Below are 22,585 nucleotides of genomic sequence, written 5' to 3' on the forward strand. Positions count from 1 at the left end.
GTTTTTACCAAGTGACTAAACTTGGCTACTATTCCGAAATTAGGGCTACAGCTCAGCACATTTTTATATGCAGAAAGTCTTAAGGTTTAATTCCCCAGGATCCAAAACGGAAATATTCTGCTTCAGTAGAATCTACATGCTTGTGTAGAAGAAGGCAACAAAGACCACATAAAGCTGGTTTATCTTTAGTCAGAGTGAATGAAGCTGCCTAAAGAAGTTCCATGTGCCAGCTCAAAATTACCAATGAAGTGTCATTTTCTCAGTTTTGCATTAACAGACACTTAATTCTTTCTTCAAAGAATAACATAACTTGAAAGGATTATCATATCTATTCCAGTCTTTCCAAAGCCAGTACCACTAGCTACCAGTTCCAGACACATAAACCCATGTGCACTGCAGACAGCTAGTTTCAGACTGACAAATTCAGTATTATTCAAATAAACCTTGCCAGCAGATCTCAGCCATAAATTACCAGTAGGTCTTTTTTCCCCTTTGTTTGGATTTGCAGTGCTTGCTATATTCTCTTTTCTGATATTGGAACATTACATTTGATCACATTTGCATTGCATAACAGAAATACTAAAAAATGCAACATCTCTTAATGGATTATGAGATTTATAGGAATAATCCTTTTACTTTAATAATGAAATGGTCAAATCTCTCTGATTTAGTGTGTCTTGCTAGTCAGCAGCATTGAAAGCTAAGTGACATCCCATCTGATACTCTACAGGTCCTTTACACAATTCAGTAAGGACTTAATTAATAAATATAGGCCTTAACTGAAAACGCATCATTGTAATAAACCACTGAGTTGGTTACTGCTATAAACCAAAGGAGTAGCATTTTGCTCATACAGGTTTTCAAGGGTAGCAATCTCAAACCTCCCCCCAAAATAATATCTGATTGTAGCAGTACCTTGAACTCTGATCCAAACACAATATGTATATATTGAGAAAATCAGGTACAGGATCTGTTGAAATCTAACAGGAATTAAGACCACAATCCATCATAGGCATACTTTTGGATCTGTGAGCATACATGTGACAAAAATTGGGATTTTGTATTTTTGCGAAGACATTTAATACAGGTTAATAGAGAAAAATGAAAGGTTTAGGAGAAAGGAGAGATTAAAAACAGGCACAGGGCATCAGTATGTTCAATTAGTTGGGTTTAACTGTATTCTAAAACCTCACTGACAAAACCTGAATTAGACAGTTAGTAAGCATCTTCCAAAGGCTAAAATCCTAGCCCATTTACTCCAGAGTAATCCTATAGGTTGGGAATTGAATATTTGTCTTTTTTCCCCCCAACTTATTGTTGCATGTCCACCCATGGGATTACCGAAAGATTGCTGTAACTATTCCATATGCTACTCACTGGCACATTAGCGATACACACAGCTTCTCACATTTATTCCCCTATACTTTCACAGCAGCACACATACCATGTATTTGTATATACAGTTGCTTCCGCTTCCCCCACTTTCCTACAGGGTTTTAAGAAGAGGATAGATCTGAATTTGCACTTGACATGCATAATAGAGGATGCCACAGGGTGGAGTGGGAGACAGGTGGAGACATGACCAGGATGGAGAGGTAGCAGGCTTAGATGAAGAGATGGAACAGTAGCAGAAAATTAGTGCTGAAATGCAATTTTGCAAAACTTTGTAAAATGCCCTGTAGTGTTAGGAAGAAAACCAACAGCATAGCACCATTTTCAGCATTTCACTGATTATTTCCATAATATAGTTCAGCAGGTTAAGAAAAGATTACAACGGATGTTCCATATAGAATTCACCCATACAAAAATGTGCTCTGATTTCTGTGTAATGTTCTCCAATATGCTATATTTTATTGAAGACTATTGCTTGTTTGCTTGGAATAAGGTGAAATTTCTTCAAATGAATTCATTTTGGGGGAGTGTTACTCTTCTGGGTGCTCTTTCACAGCTGGATGCCCCTCTGCCCCAAGCAATAAGCAAACTACACGAAGTTGCTATAGCCTCATCCTCCTTTCAGAGTTTTTTTTAAAGTCCAAAGATGGTTTCCTAAGCACACCCTTCTGAGTCCACTGAATTAGTGGCTTAAAAGGGAGCAACTATGCTTAGGATGGCACTGCTAAGCTATAACATGACTCTGTCTGTATGTTTGTGGATACTGTCAAAGAACTGTAGAAAAGTTTGGTAAGCCTATAAAAAGTTTGGATACTCAAGCAACACATGCTTAGCGATGAGAGGAACACACTGATCCCTTCCCCTTCTTCAGGCATAAGATCAATATGGCCCTTATGTGTAATTCTTGCCTGAACCAGGACAAGTTTCCGCCGGTAGAATATGACTGCCTAGCAGCAGGGCTTTTTTTGAGCAGGAACACACAGGAACGCAGTTCCGGCTGGCTTGGTGTCAGGGTGTGTGGCCTGATATGCAAATGAGTTCCTGTTGGGCTTTTTCTACCAAAAAAGCCTGTGTGAAACCATGGTGATGTCAGGGAGTATGGCCTAATATGCAAATAAGTTCCTGCTGGGCTTTTTCTACAAAAAAAGCCCTGCCTAGCAGTATATGAGGGATGCGACCAGTGAAGGAAGGAAACATGTTGACTACGTCATGAACATGTAATATCTACTTTTATCTAGTGTTGGTTTCTGAAAGGATATGGAATTTTTTTTGTTATAAAACAATGGACATATCAGAGTCCTTAAGATTAAACTAGCTTATCTCGAAGCTAGTTTGAAACAAAGCAAATGCCATAGGATGATGGAAATGGAACAAAAGCAATTGATCCCACAGCACTGCTGTCCAGAAAAACCTTGATCTAGACTGTGGGTAGCAAGTAGTTCTAAATTGCACCATTTGAAAATGCTCCAGAGTATAGGCTACTGACAACAGACCCACGTTTAAAAGGGCAAGAGGATTCTCCCTCCTTTTTATGCCCTTAACACTTAGAAACCTCATCTGATTAGCTCCTTCTCAATCTTTATTCCTGCTAGATCAGGGCTTGGGAAATGGGACATACTCTTAAAGTCTAGCTTGGCAGCTGTGAGAAAGAGTCAACAGCAGCACCAACTTCTCTTGTAAAGTAACAAGACAAGCAACAAAGAGTAACAAACAGTGAAGGGACAGAGATGGAAGGGCAATCTTCATCAAAAGAATCAACAGAACCCAAGTTTTGGCAATGAATCTTGGGAATTCTGTGCCCTCGTGATCAAAGCTCTGTTAATCAACGAAAGGGAATAGTAGTTTGGCTGGGAAGCAATCAAATTTCCTGATAGTTCACTATAAGAAGATAAACTTTTTAGAGCCAATACATCTGAATTAAAGCAAGTTGCAATCAGTTTGTTCTGACTACAATACATTCCATGTGTCGTCAGTTGGCCAGCATCAAATAAGTTAAAACTCCTCTAATCAAAATATGTCTTTTCTTTTTTATATTATATATAAAAGAAGTTATGTTTATGTTTTTCATTTGATAAAAATTTCACCTTAATTTAAAAAATAAATCAAGAGCAATAAAAATACTTTATTTTAAAAAAATGAATAGCACCTTTTCTCTGCTCCATCTGAAGGAGCCTACAGACACACACACACGCAAACACAATTGTGCTACAAGCAGTGGAAATGGCAGCAAGGTGAGTCTCTGACCAAAGGGAGCAAGTATATATGAGATCTCGTGCAGGCTGCAAATAGGTTTCCCCTTCAGAACCTGCAGGGCTGGAGATCTCTTCTTTTGGTGAGTTCCTCCATTCCATCAGAATAAGATCCCCACTTCAGAATGTATGTATCTTTTTTCCTATCCATCTGCCAAAAACAAACAAACCATGATTGGTAAACAATACCTAGAAATGGCTCCTTGTCTTTTACATTTACCACATTAGGGAGTAGCTCCAGGTGAACAGCCATGTTGATCTGAAGCAAAAGAATAAAGTTAAGAGTCCAGTAGCACCTGCAGCAATAAATATGTCAAAATAGAAGATTCAAATGCTGTTCCCCTTAATTGGATCCATATAGCTGTTGACCTTGTGCGCTTTGCTTGTTGTCCCCACTTTGCCTCAAAATGTCTACATTATGTCATATGCTAATTTATTTATTTTTTCTCAATCTTGTCTATAAGTCTGGTGTGAGAGCCTGAAACCTCTTTGTCAGCTCTTACTTGCACTTGCTTGTGGCTTGCAATCATGCTCACAGGCCTCCCTGGAGTTAAATCGGTTGCGATTCCCTCTGCAGCCACTGTAGATGAAGGGTCGACACTCAGACACTCTTTGGTTATAGTACCACTTTAATGTGTAGTTGTTGCAGTCTCCCTCATCCAAGGGCAAGGCACAGGGGTCACCTGGAAGAAGAAAATGGACCTATACGTCAGCTTCTATAGGGTTAAGCATCTCCTCTCTGCTGTTAAATTTAGCAGAAGTCTCAACAGAAAACAATGTATATCTTCTCTAATGCTCCAGCTACAACATAAGGAGAGGATGGAAAGAAGCCATATGGGGTGGGTAGTTCACATACTAGCAGCTTTCACTTACATACAGTAGTGAGCCCTGTCAGTGTTACAGTATGTCAGTATTATAAGTTGCCTGAAAATTTCTGAATTAAATCTGAAGATCCATATGTAAGACATTGAAGGCCATGGTGGGACTTTTCTTAGTGGTTAACTTCAGCTTTCATCAGTGCAAAGCTCACACGTAAATCACTTATTATAAAAGCCCTTTACACATGGCCCATCTAGATGTTCACAGAATGTTTGGAGAGGCAGAGCAGGCATGAGTACGCTGGCTTTGTCTTCCACATTCATGGGATCACCATTCATGAGCACAGTCTCTGAGTGTGGAGAAACTGCCTGCTCATGTGATGCCTCATAGTCATTGGTGTTGCTTTCTGAATGCTGCAGATCATGGGAAAGGAGCATATGCATAGATGCTGTGCTCATGAACCAGCTATCACTTGGAGAGGGGGTTGGGGCCAATGAACTTGTGCCCAGTCTCCCTTTCCACACATTTAGTCAAGGCCCACACAGGTCATGTGCACAAGGGCTACATTTTCCCATTGTATCTCAAGATAAAAGGTAATTGCTGCACCCAAGGTAGCTATAATTGGGTCAGTATAGCTTATCTCATGCAAAACTGTAAGGTTTATCACATGTACTGTCTTTTGGAACTGGTTTAAAATGCACTGTTGTCAGATCAGAACTATTATCAGATCATATTATTAGTGGGCCAGCCATCATGGGATGACTTGGTGAAGTTTTGTTGATATATATTCAGCAACCCTGAACTGTCCAGCTGTTTTAAGATTTGAGCATGTTAGTTGTGCTGCAGTTCTATATACTTTAACAGTGCAATCCTAAGTGACTTCAATGGACTTAGAAGGGTGCAGCATTGCTTCGGACTGCACTGAGTCTTAATGTGCTGTTTGCTGTTGTCATTATTTTTTTATTTTTGTTGCATTTCTATCCCATCCTTACTCCAAGGATCTCAGAGTGGCATAATATAGTTCAACTCCACTTTATTCTCACAAGAGTTTCATGGATTTGAACACAGGAACACAAGATTCTAACACAGATCTCCCCTGTTAGTCCAACACTTTAACTACTACATTATACTAGCTTTTATTATTATCTATTCCTACACTGTCCCCTACACTTTTGGTACTGTTTTCATAACGAAGTTACATATAAAGTTTTTCTAATAAATGTCATATCTAGCTAAAACTTTAAAAATGTAATAAGAGTACACAATAAGATTCCAATGGGAAGAATACTTTGGATGTACAAAAGTCATTTGATGGAGCTGCCTCAAGATGATCCCTATTCCCCATTCAAAGTGTTGTGCCACTCTCACAATAAAAGCATTGTCGTGATAATGAATTCCTTATCTTGAGATGACTGACATCAGAAGTTGTATCACAATGCCATTTAAATTCTTGCAGAAAAACAGGTTTCCTACCTGTAACTGATGATCTTCGAATGGTCATCTGTGCATTCACACTCATGGGATGAAGCGCCAGCGCCGATCCCCGATCGGTAACTCTAAAGTCCGGGATTTTTCACAGCCTGACCCCGGTGGGCATGCGCGACAGCCCCAGTGTGCATACTCACCCGGTGGGTGTAAATATCCAGCCAGTTCCTTCCCGCTGCCACCTATCTAGCATACCATGACTAGCAGCAGAGGGAAAGGAGGGCGGGTAGTGTGAATGCACAGATGACCACTTGAAGATCAGTTGCAGGTAGGAAACCTGTTTATCTTCTTCATCATCTCTGTGCTTCACACTCATGGGAGATTAGCAAGCTAGGATTACCTGGAGGAGGGAGCTGGGGTTATGCAGAAGTAGCGGCTTGAAGGACCAGGGTACCCAGCTGTGCTCTGCGACGCTTCCAGACATCCAAGGCATAATGTCGCATGAAGACATGAGGAGATGCCCAGGTTGCAACCAAACAGCTGCCAAGGAAACACCCTTCAGAAACGCTGTGGACATAGCCATAGCCCTAGTGGAATGCGCACGGAGTGGCCCTGGCAAGGGACGCTTAGCCAACAGGTAGCAGAGACTAATGGCTTCTGTGATCCACTTAAAATGTCTCTGTGCAGAGATCTTGAAACCCAAATGGCTTGGTGCGATACACAAAAAACAACAACACCCTCTTAACATCCAGGGCATGTAGACGCCTCTCTTCCACAGAAGGAGAAGGGTAAAATGTAGGCAGAAACACCTCCAAATTGAGGTGGAAACTAGACACCATTTTAGGGAGGAATGAGATGTCCGGGGCCAAGGATACCCCATCATCATGAAATGAGATGTATGGAGCATCACACCTCAGAGCCACTAACTCACTTGCCCTCCTGGCCATAGTGACGGCCACTAAAAAGGCAGTCTTCCAGGTGAGAAGATGCATTGGGCAGGTAGCCAAGAGTTCAAAGGGCTGCCTTGATAGCCTTTCTAGGACCAATGGCAGATCCCAAGCAGGAAGAGGAACCTTCGACGGCGGGTGGAGCCGTAGAAGACCTTTAAAAAAACGCTTTGTATGCTGGTGTGTGAAAATCAATGCGCCATCCACGGGATAGTGATGAGTCGAGATTGCAGCCAGATACACTCGAATCGAGGAGTGATTAAGCCCAGCATCAACAAGAGTCAGTAAGAACTCAAACACAAGTTCAAGACTAGCAGTACGGGCACTGATGCCCTTGTCCTCCAGAAAAGTCAGGAACTTAGACCACTTCCCCTCATAGGAGAGGCGAGTTGACAGCTTTCTACTGTTCAACATCACATGCTTCACTCTGTCAGAGAATTCCAGAAGGTGACCCTCCAAGTCGTCAGTTTGAGATCAGGGATGTTGTGGTGAAACAGGCAACCTCCTTGAGCCAATAGGAGATCTGGCTCCGCAGGAAACTTGTGGTGATACCCCCCTGCCATGGGTAGGAGGATAGGAAACCAGTTCTGGCTCGGCTACCACAGAGCAATTAGGATGCACTCCGGACGCTTCTGGAGCAGTTTGTGAAGCACTCTGGTGAGAAGAGGCAAGGGCAGAAACAGGTAGAGGAACTTGTTTGCCCACGGGAGTAGAAGACCATCCCCTAGGGACCTTGGATCCGTCCCTCCTCTGGAACAGAATTGTTCACATTTTCAATTGTCTGCCATGGCAAATACGTCTATTCTGGGATGACCCCAATCCCGGAACAGGGGTTCGAGGTATATCCAGTTCACCTCTCATTCGTGATGGGAAACCGCACCCCTGCTCAGGGAGTCCGCTTGTACATTGAGTTCTCCCAGCAGGTGGGTGGCTACAACGAAGGTCCAGGAGGCTATGCAGGCCTCCCAAAGCTGCATCGCCAGCGCACAGTTTCCTGGACACAGTTCCCCCTTGATGATTTATATAACTTACAGCTGTCGTGTTGTCTGACATCACAGCTACAGTCTGACCATTGATCAGGGGTAGGAATGACCTCAAGGCTAAGTGAACTGCCATGAGCTCAAAGAAATTGATGTGATGGTGAGCCACTGACTGGAGCCATGGGCCGCCTATGTGAAGATCGCCTAGGTGTGCTCCCCATCCCCACAGCAAGGCATCTGTTGTTATCCTGACTGAAGAGAGTGGAACATGAAATGGAGCTCCTTCGCAGAGACTGGACTTCATCCTCCACCAACCCAGAGAGCGGACTACCAGCGAAGGAATCTGCAGAATCTTGGACGGGAGATCTCTCACAGGATTGTAATTCCTGATGAACCAGAGCTGAAGGATTCGCATCCTCAGTCTCACGAACCACTGGGCATTGGTAGTAGATGTCATGGGGCCCAAGAGACATTGGATCTGCAGAACAGAAGCGCATCCCACTGTTTGAAGGAGTTGAACCAGGGAGATGATATCCAGTGCTCGCGACTCTGGTAGAAACGCTAGGTGCCAGGTAGTGTCCAGAATCGCTCCTATAAACTGAATTCTTTGCGCTGGGACCAAATGAGACTTCTTTTCGTTCACCAGAAGCCCCAGTGCGCTCAAGAGCTTGAGAATCACTTGTAGATGAGCTCTTAGAGAAGCTTCGAACACAGCAACCACCAACCAATCATCTATATAAGGAAAAAGGATGATACCCTGGAGACGAAGGTAAGCCACCACAACTACCATGGTCTTTGTGAAGACCCCGAGGGCCGTGGAGAGCCCAAAGGAAAGCACCTGGTATTGGAAATGGTTTGTCCCAATGGCAAAACGAAGAAACCTCCTGTGACTGGGGAGGATGCTGATGTGGAAATAGGCATCCTTCAAGTCCAGGGTAGCCATCCAATCCCCTTTGTTGATGAGTGGAAGGATGCTCTGTAGAGTCAGCATTCTGAACTTCTGATAAGCGATGAATTCGTCCAGTCCCCTCAGATCCATAATCGGATGAAGTCCCTCGTCCCGCTTGGGAACCGTGAAGCATCTGGAGTAAAAACCCTGACCCTTGAGATGGTCAGGAACAGGTTCTATTGCTTGCTTCCTGAGAAAATTTTGAACTTCCTCCAGTGGAACAGCTGTTGAGTGTGTGATCACCAATCTGGAATGAGAAGGGGGCTGAACAAATTCTATCACATAACCCTCCTGCATAATTTGTCGGTGGTAATCCGCCGCCATGCTTGCAAAAATCTGTGGAGGTGGGTGGGCTCAGAGGATGGGGGGAAGGGGGGGTACCAGAGTCAAAGTCCCTGCTTAGGGTTCCTGTTGGTCTTGGACTTTCCCATGTGAGAAGAGAAGGAAGAAAACTTGGCTTTTCCTCCTGCTCTTTCAGCTTTTGGCATCATGCTGTCCTGCATGTGGCTTCCACGAACTCTCAGGGGATTTGGTCTGGTAGGACTTCTTAGGCCATTGCTTGGACCATAGATGAGGCCTGCCCGAGCGAGAGGAAGATGCAGGTACTCCCAGGTTACGAGACGTCTTAATGCTGTTGTCCATTTCTTGTAGGACTGCAACCGTAGTAGAGCTAAAGAGACCTTCACCTTCACAGGGGAGATCCTCAACCCAGGATCTGGTGTCTAACTGGAAGGCAGTGGCACGAAGCCAGGAATGACGACGCAACGTAATAGCCTCAGATGGTAAGCCTGGGACGTCTACAGTAAGCCTAGTCGAGGGAGTCTGCTCGATGTCGGGAATGCTGGAACGTGCTGGCTTACTGACTAACTTCGGGGTTGAAGTCGGCATCAATAAATCCCATAGACCCGGTGGAGAATTTGCTGAGACTCTAGAGCGGTGCGAGGCTTCAGAACACTGATCCAAGTCTGGGTTCTGAGGAGAGTACCAAAGGTATGGCGAATGGTAGGGATAGCCCCCAAATGGATAAGCCCACGGGCATGGGTCCCAGTTGGGGAGAGGATGTGGACGTCGAAAAGGGTCCAAAGTCTCCCCAAACCTATCAGGCTGTAGCATCAGCAGCATTTTTGACATTGAGCAGTCCTTCGGTTGCGAAACTTCTAAGTCCGATGCCGAACTTGGATCGCCGCCCTCCTTCGAGCATGCCGACCGCTCTGTAAGGTCAACCTCCTGATCAGAGCTGGAGAGGGGTGTGTGTGGAGCATCCGTTGGACCTGAGGGGCTTTTTGATTGGATCAGTGAACCAAGGATCTTTTCCAGAGGCTCCCCCAAAACGATCACCAGGTCCTTTGGTGGTGGAGAAGGGGTCTGCCGATCTTGGTGCATCTTCTTCTCCTTCTTATGCTTCCTGGGCTCAACAGAGCAAGAGTCTCGGATCCCTCTGGCCTTCTTGGCCGGAGTCAAGGGTTCTGACGGGGATACCAAGCTCGCCCACTTGTGGGGGCGGTCGGCTCCTGGAGTAGTTGAGTTGGTTGGCTCGATAACGAGGCTGGAACTGATGTCGATGCCGGAGTGGCCATCGAAGTGCTGATCGACGTGGATGTCGACATCTGTGGTGCGAGAGCCGATTTTAACAGCGCCACTGATAGTCTTGCCGCTGTTTTTTCTGGTCTGTTTAGAAAATTTCTTGCAGTGATGGCAGGGTTCCACCCGGTGACCTTCCCGAAGACACAGCAAGCAAAGAGAATGTCCGTCGGGAGAAGGGATCTTGCTCCCGCACTTAAGGCACTGCTTGTAAAACCCCCAACGCTTTTCCATAGACAAGGAATGGTGGGAGGGGGGGAGGGAAACCCCGAAGGGTAGTGACAACTAAACTAACAGTCTCTCTCTCTCTCTTTTTTTTACTAAGAACAAGAATGAAAGAAAAAACGAGGAGAAACCCAGAGAAGAAAAGGTAAGTAAACTACTGACTGGAGCAACCACGAACGTGTCCATCTGACCCGACGGTAAAAAAGGAACTGGCGGGATATTCGCACCCACCGGGTGAGCATGCACACTGGGGCTGTCGCGCATGCCCACCAGGGTCGGGCTGCGAAAAATCCCGGACTTTGGAGTTACCAATTGGGGATCGGCGCTGGCGCTTCATCCCATGAGTGTGAAGCACAGAGACCATGAAGAAGATTTGCAGGTTGGTCAAGTTTTCATGCTGGATAGGTGCTGTCTGCTCCAGTCCATAAACAGTAGTAAGAAAACTAAGATCTTGATATTTGAAATAAAGATGTTGACGACATGCGGAAAGTCTCCATAATGATATGGTTGATGAAAATGTAAAATATTTGCATTTAGGCCTTCAGTCAACAGATTTTCTTAATCTCACACAGCGAGGATGTTAAATTTGGGTTGTGGAAGCTAGCACAAGGACTATACTAAAAAATGCAGCTCTGGGCACCTGTCATTTTTATCCCAACAAGTTCAAGTAATATGTACTCTAGTGCATACCTACTACCAGCAGAATGCATTCTTCTTTAGTCTTCAGACTACATTTAAGTTTTGCTATCTCTGCTTAGAAATCTATACCATCTTACAATCAGGGTAGAATGAACCCATATTTGGTCACCCAAGACCATCCACCAACTTGGGACAGTTAGTGTCTGATTGCCATGAGGGTCTTAAGCATAAGCCGATTAAAAAACCTTTGGTACGTTGGAAAGAGTACACAGATGCTTTCTCTGTTAGCCTTAACCATCTGTTTTATTAGTCATAGGATGAGAAGCAGGAGGAACACATGGAAGAAGACCTGTTTCCCGGAGAGAAGGGCCATAAAGCAGGTCTACTGCTTACCTTGTTCAGAGAGAGCTCTCTTTTGTTGTCCATGTTTGGGAGCTGCCCTTGGGCTCATAATTTCTACAAACAGGGAGCAGAATACTGGTTTAAGAAGAAGATTTTGTATCTAACTCCTTTCCATTTAACCTCATAATGAAAAGAAGGAACACAATGACTAGAAGAGTGCCTATGGATTCAGATGACAAAGTGGACCTATTTCCAGTGAATAATAGAACAAAATAGGAAGCATAATCTTGTCTATATGCTTAATGAAAGAAAAGATGAGCTGGAGCAGTTCTCTCATCCTGGTCTCACTATCTGCACACACTTTCAGACTCAAGATCAAAGCTGCAAAATGGGACCTCAAATTTGTGCACAGTTTGCAGTACATAAGAGAAAAAAATTACTTGAAATCTATTGGAGAGATACAAGGAAAAGAAGTATGGCAGTAGCAGAATGAGTTCTTGCTCAGGGATAGCCCATTATCAGCACTCTACTTTTGGCAGGATGAGGAAGCCACATTTTATCACACACATCTTCTCTTAGATAGCTCAGTCAATGACATGCTATCCCAAGAGACAGCATTTTTGGAATGTAATTTTAATGCTGGATTTTGTGTGCACTAACCCTGCAACATAATGACATGTCATTTGTTCAGCTGCTGGGGAACACAGCTGTTGAATAACAATGATTACTGGTTACAAAGCAGTCTGCAGAATAATAAGATGGAAGCTTGTTGCTTGGCTCTCTTGGGGTCTTCACTTTGTGGTTGCTTGTTGTCTTCTAACATTTGATTCTTGTTAGAAGGCAAGGATGACCAACAGGTCCTACATTTGACAAAGACAACCTCTCTTATGTCTGGAAAAAAAAATCTATTTTTTAAGACTTTGCCAACTCTGAAATCAGTGGAGAAGAACATAGCCCAAATAGTGTCAATGGTTTTGTACCAAAGGTCTGTCCATGGACAAGCAGATACAAAAGCCAGATACATTGCACACAAGCTCCCAAGCAGTCACCAAATGGATATACTTTTACCAACAGGAGCTCTGTGTCACAGCCTATTCCTATAGTCACCTGGGGGCTTACTAAAGAACTCCAGTTTCTTCAAAAACATTTTAGACTGATGGACCTCACCATCCCTCAGCATAGGGCTCTCTGTCCCATCTGCTTCCAGGCCCTCTTCATAGTCCTCTGTGTAGAAATACTCATATTCAGGTTCATTTATGTTCACTATGTTTCGTGCGTGGTCCCCTACAAAACAGGAACAGCTTGTTCAGTAAGTCTCCAAGAATAAAAAGGGTTGCATGGCAAAAAATGAACAAAAATACTGGAAGATTTCATGTGCCTGAGGATGTTTAACCTCCTACTCCTAAGGAGCTGATGAATGTGCTGTCTTTAGTAACTGACAGAACATTGCAGCTGGTATACTGATTTTATTTGATCAGCAACTCTGGAAATATGTATTATCACCCAGAGTTGATTATCTATATCATGCAGGTCACTTGCTGAAAGATAAGCACCACAGCATTGGGACACGTGCAACTTTGTATACCACGGGCTATCAAATGCCAGTTCTTTGGCAAGGAATATCTATGGGCCTTTTCACATATGATATGCAGGTCACTTGCTGGAAGACAAAATACCACATCATAGGGACATGTACAAGTGTGTGTATTTTACGATAACAGTTGTCAGCTCTCTAGCAAAAAATACTTGCATGCTGTTTAACATATCACATGTTCTACAACCATCAGTTATTTCATGTGGATTTACCTTATTTAAAGTATTTTTACCCTACCTTTCAATCCAACATTTTTAAGCTGCTTTTCTTGTTGGGTATTATTAGTCTTGTTGCTACTGGGGCAAACAGACTGATATCACTATAAGGGTTAACCTGTATATTTTTGGCCTTATCACCATGGTAAAGATGTCTGTATTAATTACAAAGTAGTAGCTGTATTTGCCTCTTTTTGGAGAAACACAAAAAGCAACCGTGACACTATAAACTAAAATTTATTGTGGAATTAGCTTTTGTGGATGACAGCCCACTATTGTCAGATGCATACCTACCAATTTTAGGAGACTTATTTCCTGCACATGACAAAGGGGGCTCTTATCTGTGAAACTCTATACTTTAAGGCTCTGCTTTGTTACTTTATTTTATCATGCACTGCCCTGAGTCAGAAGAGAACACTTAGAATCCTAATAATCTGTATGGCTAAAATCTGCATTCTAAGCAATTCACATATTCCCTAAAATTTTAGTAATTGAGAAAGAGAAAATATGGTTGGAATTCCTTGGCGTCTGCAAGGAAATGAGAGGGTGATGACAGAAATTCTATGTATGATAACAGATATGATACTAAGCATAACAAAACAACAGGAGAGAAGACTCACCCTCCTCTTCCTCAGCGTGGGACAACTTAAGCACAGGTACTATTTGAGCATTAACAGATGGCAATGGTTGGGTGGATGGATAGTTGGGGAGGACACCTGGGAGGGGTGAGGTCACAATAAAACATCAACAAACACAAAAGAACAACTGATACATTACTCCTTCCCCTCATCAAGAACAATACAACACAAGCACCAGCTAGAGATCAAGAGCCACACCTGTGTTGTCCTGTTACCATACACAGAAGCAGAGTGCGTTTAACACAAGAGGAAATAACTCTGGAATAAGGTTTGTGTGATGGGCCAACTGGGATTGTAAGGAATAAAATTCTTTTTCCACACCAGTTCTATGGCATTCCATTTCCAGTTCAGGCATATCTCTCCACCATAGCAGCAGAGGTGGAAAAAAAACAGGTTGCTTACCTGTAACTGATGATCTTCGAGTGGTCAGCTGTGCAGTCACACACATGGGTTTTCTGGCTGGAACGAACCTGACCTCGGAGAATTTAAAGCTAGCCTACGCATTTATTTTGAGTGCATTCCCTCTCGCTCTGGGGAGCAGGCATCCACTGCGCATGCCTGGAGCGAGGGGGAGGCGCTCCACCCACCCAGTGCCTTCTAGCTGCTGTATAGAGGGATCTTAAAAGGTAAGCATAGCATAAAGCAGCAGTGGGGAAGGTTGGGCGGGCGTGTGTGACTGCACAGATGACCACTCGAAGATCATCAGTTACAGGTAAGCAACCTGTTTATCTTCATCGTGGTCTCTGTGCAGTCCCACACATGGGTGACTGATAAGCTGAAGTGCACAGAGGTGGGTGCTGGTTCTGAAAAGGAATGGCATGGATTAAGTATGCATATAGACACCCAAAAGTATTGTACTTACAGGAGAGGAGACTGTAGGCTTCAATCAAAGATAGAGCGAAGTACAGCTTGTCCGAAGGACACGTCTCGCCGTGCACGGATAGCTAAGGCGTAGTGCATGGCAAATGTCGATGTAGAAGACCAGACTGCAGCAGCACAGATGTCTTCCATCGGTACGCCCTTGGAGAAAGCCAAGGACGTAGAAAGAGCTCTAGTGGAATGGGCTCATAAATGTTCAGGTATAGGTTGTTTAGCTAGTTGGTAGCATAACACAATAGCAGCCACAACCCACTTCGAAAGTCTCTGGGTAGAGATTCTTTGCCCTTGTTTATGAGTTCCATAGGCTACGAAAAGTCTCGAGTCCTTAAGAAAAGGGCTTGTTCTATCAATATAGTAAGCAAGGGCCCGACGTACGTCAAGATTGTGTAAAGTTTGTTGGCCCTTGTCACTAGGATTCTGAAAGAAAGAGGGTAAAGTGGTTGGTTTTCCCAGATGGTAAGGTGAAATGACCTTTGGGAGAAAGGTTGGATCAGGACGTAGAACCACTCTGTCATGGTGGAAGACTGTATAAGGTGGGTCTGTCCGGAAAGCACAAACATCGCTAGCTCTTTTGCCAGATGTAAGTGCCACCAATAGCGCTGTTTTCCATGATAAAAGATGCAGTGGAATAGATGCCATTGGTTCAAAGGGAGGTTTCATTAGTTGACTCAGAACAAGGGATAAGCTCCACATAGGTTGCAATTGACGAATTGGGGGTCGTAGGTGTAGAATGCCTTTGAGGAATGATTTTGCAGCAGGATAAGAAAACACCATGCGTCCTTCAATATGTGGATGGAAGGCTGAAATAGCGGCCAAGTGAACTTTCAAAGAGGAGTAGGGGAGGCCTGAGTTGGAAAGAGATAAGGTGTATGACAGGATTTGAGCTATAGAGGATGATGTAGGTAAAAAATTGTGGTGGGCAGCATACTCAACAAACCACTTCCATTTTTGAGAATAAGACCTTCAGGTGGATGGTTTTCTGGCATTTAATAGGATGTGTTGGACTTCCGCAGGAAATTCTAAAAACTGATTCTCCATGTAGGCAGTCGCAGGAGCCCTGGATCGTGATGTAGGATCTTGCCGTTTTGTTGCGAAAGGAGGTCCCGAGTTTGAGGGAGGTAGTGAAATACACTGTTGGAGAGAAGGGGAAGTGTGGTGAACCATGGTTGACGAGGCCACCAGGGTGTGATTATTATGCAATCAGTCTGATCCGATTGGATCTTTTGAAGCGTTCTTGTTATTAGTGGAATGGGTGGAAAGAGGTAGTGAAGTGGTCCTTTCCATTGGTGGAGAAAGGCATCTCCCGCAGACTGAGTCGATAGGGGACCTCGCATGTAGAAGCATGTGCATTGGGTATTGTCCGGGGAAGCAAACACATCTATGACCGGAACTCCTAACATTTTGAAGACTGGTTGGAGATAGCATCATTTGAGCGTCCATTCATGATCGTTCACGAGTTGGCGACTTAGGGTATCTGCTTGAGTATTTTGGATCCCAGGTAGATGCACAGCTGTCAGATGTATGTTGTGAGCAATGTTCCAATGCCAGAGAGCCAGAGCTCTTTTGCACAGACAGGTAGATGCAGTACCTCCTTGCTGGTTGATATAGAACACGGTCGCAACATTGTCTGATGTGACCTGAATGTGTAGACCGTGAAGAGATGGCAGAAAAGACTTGAGTGCTCTGTGGACCGCCAAGAGCTCCAGACAGTTGATATGGAGGGATTTTTCGTAGGCTGTCCACTGCCCTTGCACCGTTAGTGTGCCAAAATGGGCTCCCCAACCCCATCTTGAAGCATCTGTCATGACAATGGCTGATGGAGATGATCTCATGAATGGCATCCCTGCCAGAAGGTGATGTTCTATTGTCCACCATTCCAGTGCTGGAAGAATGTGATGTGGGACTGTTAGTAGAGTTCTCTGGCATTGACGATGTGGATGGAATGACCTTACGAACCACAATTGTAGGGGTCTCATGTGAAGTCTTGCATGACAGAGGACAGAAGTCGTAGCCGCCATAAGGCCCAGCATGCGTTGAAAGATGAGAGCTATCTGGGTGGGATGAGATATGATGGTATTAGCTAGAGTCTGAATTGATGAATACGATAAGAATAAAAGGGGAAATTCCAAATACTTGGAAAGAAGCTGTAATCTCGTTGATTCCCAAGGAAGATAGAGATGTCACAAATGTAAAGAACTATAGACCAATTTCATTATTAAACAATGACTATAAGATATATCCAAGAATCTTGGCAGAACAACTTAAGCAATATTTGATCAATTTTATAAAGGAAGATCAAGCGGGATTTCTCCCTAAAAGGCAAATAAGAGACAATGTAAGAACTGTTGTAAATATTGTAGAATATTATGAGAAGCATCCAGAAAAAGAGGCGGTGTTATTTTTTGTAGATGCGGATTTGAACTGGGACTTTATGTTTGCAGAAATAGAAACAATAAATTTGGGAGAATATTTTATAAGAATGACAAAAGCAATATATATGGATCAACACGCAAAATTGTGTATAAATGCAGACCTTACAAATGAAATGAAAGTGAGTAAAGGTACAAGACAAGGATGTCCGCTTTCACCATTGTTGTTTATAATGACTCTTGAAATTCTGCTAATGCAAATACAAGACGATAAAGAGATAGAAGGATTGAAAATTAGAGGATTTTCTTATAAATATAAAGCATTTGCAGACGATATTGTGTTTATAATGGAAAATCCGATACAAGTGGTACCTTTGTTGCTAGCGAAGATAAAAGAATATGGGGAAATGGCAGGACTCTATATAAATAAAGAGGTCGAAATTTTTATGCAAAAATATGCAACTAAATAAACAGAAAGAATTGCAGAGTTTGACAGGATATGAAGTCACTTCTAAAGTTAAATATTTAGGTCTAGAAATAACTATGAAGAATATTGATCTGTACAAAAACAATTATGAGAAGTTATGGCGTAAAATGGATGAAGACATGATGAAGTGGAATAGACTAAATCTGTCCTTGTTGGGTAGGATTGCTGCAATTAAGATGAACATTTTGCCAAGAATAATGTATTTGTTCCAAAATATTCCAATTGTGAAAGATAGTAAACAATTTAATAAATGGCAAAGGAAGATCTCAGAATTTGTATGGGCCGGGAAAAAACCAAGGATTAAGATGAAAATTTTAACGGATGCTAAAGAGAGGGGAGGATTTCAACTTCCAAACTTAAGATTGTATCATGATGCAATTTGTTTGACGTGGATAAAAGATTGGATGACGTTGTTAAATAAAAAGCTTTTATTGTTAGAAGCTCATGGAAATAAATTTGGCTGGCATGCTTATATGTACTGTGGGGGAAAAAAAGATGGATGGTCTTTTTTCTCACCACTATATTAGAAACAACTTACTAAATACATGGATAAAATATAAGAAATATGGTGAGGAAAGAAAGCCGTTATGGATAGTGCCAGCAGAAGTAATAAAAATAACAATTGAATCTGATGAAGAGAGAGGGGTGTCATATAATCAACTGCTAAAGATTCAAGGTGATAAAGTTGAGTTAAAATCTGCCGAAGAGCTAAACAACAGGTATGACTGGTTTCAAATGCAACAAATAAAAAGTTTGATGGAAAATGATATCAAATCTGTTGGAATTAGACGTGAGCAAACGGAATTGGAAAAGGTTCTGTTTGGAGATAACGAAAAATTAATATCGAAAATATATTAACTATTGTTGAAATGGTCTACAGAAGAAGTAGTAAAATCTCAAATGATCAAATGGGCAATTAATGTAAATAAAGAAATTCAGATGGATACATGGGAATATCTTTGGAAGAACTCGATGAGAATATCAACATGCCAGAGTATGAAAGAGAATTGTTTCAAGATGATGTATAGGTGGTATATGACTCCGAAAAAACTGGCAAAGACCAGTAAAAAGATGTCGGATGTTGGAAATGTAAGAAATATGAAGGTTCTTTTTATCATATGTGGTGGACTTGTGGAAAAGCGAAAAAGTTTTGGCAGATGATACAACAAGAAATATTTAAAATTTTGGGATATGATTTTAAGAAAGTGGCAGAGACTTTTCTGTTGGGACTACAAATGGAAAAATTTCCAAAAGAAGATAGAACTCTAATTTGGTACTTGCTCTCAGCTGCTAGGACATTGTATGCACAGTTATGGAAACAAGAAAAAATACCAGAGAAATGGGACTGGATTGTGAAAGTTTTATCGTGGAGTGAGATGGATAAACTAACAAGAGACTATGATTTGGAAGTGTTTAAAAGGGAATGGAAGAAATTAAGAGGATATATAGAAAAAGAGTGGAATTTAAAAGGACATTGGACAATTTTTTAATAATGAGTATAAGAAAAGGGAGAAACTGAACTTTGACTGGTTAAGGGTACCTTTATAAGTGAACTCAAGTATATAACTTTGGCGGGAGTGTAGTACTGGAGGGAGGGGGGATTAGAAAATATCATATGGTTTAGGGATAGTAATGACATAATCAGATATTGTTACCATACGTTATTAATAAATTGTTTAAAACCAAAAAGATCTTGGCTGTCAAAAGGCAAATCTTCGATTTTAAATTTTATATCAGGTTGAAGTGATGAGGAGCGGAGCCAGGCATGCCTACATAGGGCAATGGAGGTGGCCATGGTTCTTGAAGAGCAAGTGACAGCGTGCCGGACTGAGCTGGTTTGTTGTTTACTTACACGGTTAAGCTCTTGTAGTATCTTTGAAGCTTGTTTCTGTGAAGTTTCAGGTAAGGATGGGACTAGCGTATTAAGTTGGGACGATAAATTGAAAGTATAGGCAGCAAAATAGGCCAAATAATTATGAATTTTGGATGTAGCGGTGGAGAGGGAGTAGAGTTTTCTGCCAAATGTGTCCAACTTCTTTCCTTCTTTTTCCGGTGGGACAGGGTGATGTGTCTGCTTTGATTTCGAGGACGAATGCACAATTTGGAGCCGGATGATTAAATAAGAATTTTGAATCTGGTGCATGTATTTTGTATAGGGATTCAATTCTTTTAGATGTTGGTGGTACTGATGCAGGCTTATCCCAAGCTTCCTTCAATGCTTCCAAATGGACAGGTAGCATGGGTAAGAAGGATCCTGCAGGTAAATCCGCATGGACCAGGTCGTGGACCACGTCTGATACTCTCAGCAGATCTGTGGTTAGTTTTATGTTGAGTGTATTTGCTATGTTTGTGAGTAGATCCAGATAAGCCTTGGATCCCTCAGATGGAGAAAGGTCAGCTGGCTTTGTGATGTCAGACGTAGGTGATGTTGGTGACAAGATTGAATGTGAGGACTCAAGAGTTTTTGGCTTTGGAATCCTCTGGAGCATCTATGGGAGTCTTGGGTCTGTCAAGTGCAGGTGTCATCAATGTTAAAGGTTTCGTCACCAGGGTAAGCTGGTCTGGTTGTATTGCTTGTTTAGACAGAGTGGATGTTGAAGGAACTGGTGATGTTTGCTTCGGTTCCTGTCGGAGTTTATAGTAGGCTTCGTCATGGTACCAATGATGTGTATCTTCAATATGCCTGTATTGATGAGCTTCCTCATGGTACCGAGGTTGATAGGATTCATCACGGTACTGAGGTTGGTCAGAGTACCGATGTCGGTATTCTACAGATGGTGATCTAGAAGGCCTGTAATAGCGATGGTGTCGGTATGGAGATGGAGACTGAGATCTGGATTGGCTATAATAGTAATATCGATCTCTATGTTGACTTGGGAATCGTTCTCGGTACTGACGAGTCGGGGATTCCCGATGGAGTGGGGAGACAGCAGAATCCTTAAATGTTCTTGGTGCTGATACCTCATGGAATGAATGCATCTCAAAAAGGTTGGCTCGTTGTGTTTGGAGTTGAGGTGATGGTTTCATAGACTCCATGGCTAAGATGTCTTTGGGCAGGGACTTGTGAATGGATGGTGACCAGGATCGAATCCGTATGATCTCGTCAGCAATCACATCAGTAGGCATCGAAAGTTCTGGTGGAACAATTGGTGCCATGGATTTCGATACCAAAGTTTTCGATACCAAGGTTGCACTCATGACATCCGAAGATCTCGGATCCGGTTGGGTCCTCAAAGTCGATTTTAATGCAGATTTCAACTCCTGCTGTCACTTGGACGAAGGTTCCAAATGGTGCTTTCTCTTGGATTCGTCAGACTTTTTAGTATGTTTGCCGGACTTAGGCTTACTGGGAGCCGATGCCACGGAAGCTGCCGGTTTTTCCACGTCCCTTTGTGAGGTCAGGGAAGGTGGCGAGTTTTGGGACCCAGAAGCGTGGGACATAACAGGCCGCAATGAAGACTCTAAAAGGTGACTCTTCAGCCTAGCGGTGCAGTTTTTTCTCGCCTATTTCCCAAATTGGCTGCAGTGGGTACAAGTGTCGGTCCTGTGGGCCTCCCCCATACAAAATAAGCACTGAGAGTGTCCGTCTGTTAAGGGGATGTTTGTCCTGCAACGAGTACACTTTTTAAAAGTGGTTTTCAGATCCTTTCCTTCCATATGCCCGGGAGGGGGGGAAGGGGAAGGAAGATAACGATACCAGTAGAAGATTGAAGAAGACGAAGAAGGAATACGAAGGTTGAAAAAGGTAGTATGGCTAGATGAAGCTGAGGAGACGCAACGAGGAAGGACTATCTCGAGTGGCGGTTAGAAAGAAACTGGGTGAGTGGAGCGCCTCCCCCTCGCTCCAGGCATGCGCAGTGGATGCCTGCTCCCCAGAGCGAGAGGGAATGCGCGCCAAAATAAACGCCTAGGCTAGCTTTAAATTCTCCGAGGTCGGGTTCGTTCCAGCTGGAAAACCCATGTGTGGGACTGCACAGAGACCACGATGAAGATCCACCAAATATATGCAGAAAGAAATTATATGCCAGTCCTCCTTTGCATGCTTGGGATTGGGGGCCCACACAGCGGTCTTGAATACTGGCATTAGTGTGCATATTGGGGGGGAATCAATGTTTCAGCAACACATACACACACATTCAAAACCACAGACCATTATTAGTGAAACATCCATCTGAAATTTATGTCAAGGACACAGATGAGCACAGCACATCATGCTCCTAGGTATGCAGCAATATTAGTGACAGATCGGAAGAAACCTGATTTCCCTTTTACTCTCCTTACAATGCCCCTTAGGGAAGAATCAGAATTACTGTCATCTTATGTTTATCCAGGTACTTGGCTGCTCTGTTTGTTCTTTCCTTTAAACATGTGGAAGTCAATGTAATCCAATGGCTGAAAACCTGGATTTTGACATAGGAAAGTAGGATTCAAATTCCATCAGAGTTGACAGCTTAGTGACAAGATAAACCAAGACACTCAACAGCAGATCTGGAAGTGGAAGCATGGATCTAAAAAGTGGAGCATGCATGCTCTGGAGGAGATAACATGACTGATAGGGAAGGTGTATTTAGCACTTCCCTCCCCAACTGCTTTTTCTAAGAATGCAAGAAAAAATTGAAAGGTTGGGCAACGTTATATGGCCCCTTTCTTCCTCACTACTTTTATATATGACCTCCATGTTTGGTGGCAGCATACATCTGCATGCTAATTGCTGGGGGAAAGTATATCTTTCTGGGTACCTTGCTGGCCACTCTGAGAAACAATATGCTGGACTAGATGGATAGTGCAGCCTGACTCTTCTTCTATTCCTATCTCCATAACACTCCTTAGATATTTAATAAATACCCATTTCCAG

At 43.0% G+C, this 22,585-nt stretch overlaps 1 protein-coding gene across 1 annotated transcript in view; it reads right to left on the minus strand.

Moving 5' to 3' along the window:
- Positions 1-3,494: 3,494 nt before the first annotated feature.
- Positions 3,495-22,585, minus strand: part of LOC132572013 (collagen alpha-1(VII) chain-like) — a 96,703-nt gene continuing 77,612 nt past the window's right edge. The window contains exons 58-62 of the mRNA XM_060238804.1: positions 13,978-14,073; positions 12,716-12,832; positions 11,600-11,662; positions 4,145-4,324; positions 3,495-3,792 (exon numbers count right to left, since the gene is read on the minus strand). Of these exons, the coding sequence (XP_060094787.1) occupies positions 3,785-3,792; positions 4,145-4,324; positions 11,600-11,662; positions 12,716-12,832; positions 13,978-14,073 (464 nt within the window). The 3' untranslated portion in view covers positions 3,495-3,784. The remainder of the gene's footprint in view (positions 3,793-4,144; positions 4,325-11,599; positions 11,663-12,715; positions 12,833-13,977; positions 14,074-22,585) is intronic.

The sequence above is a fragment of the Heteronotia binoei genome, chromosome 5, assembly GCF_032191835.1.
Source record: "Heteronotia binoei isolate CCM8104 ecotype False Entrance Well chromosome 5, APGP_CSIRO_Hbin_v1, whole genome shotgun sequence".
In the NCBI taxonomy this organism is placed as follows: Eukaryota; Metazoa; Chordata; class Lepidosauria; order Squamata; family Gekkonidae; genus Heteronotia; species Heteronotia binoei.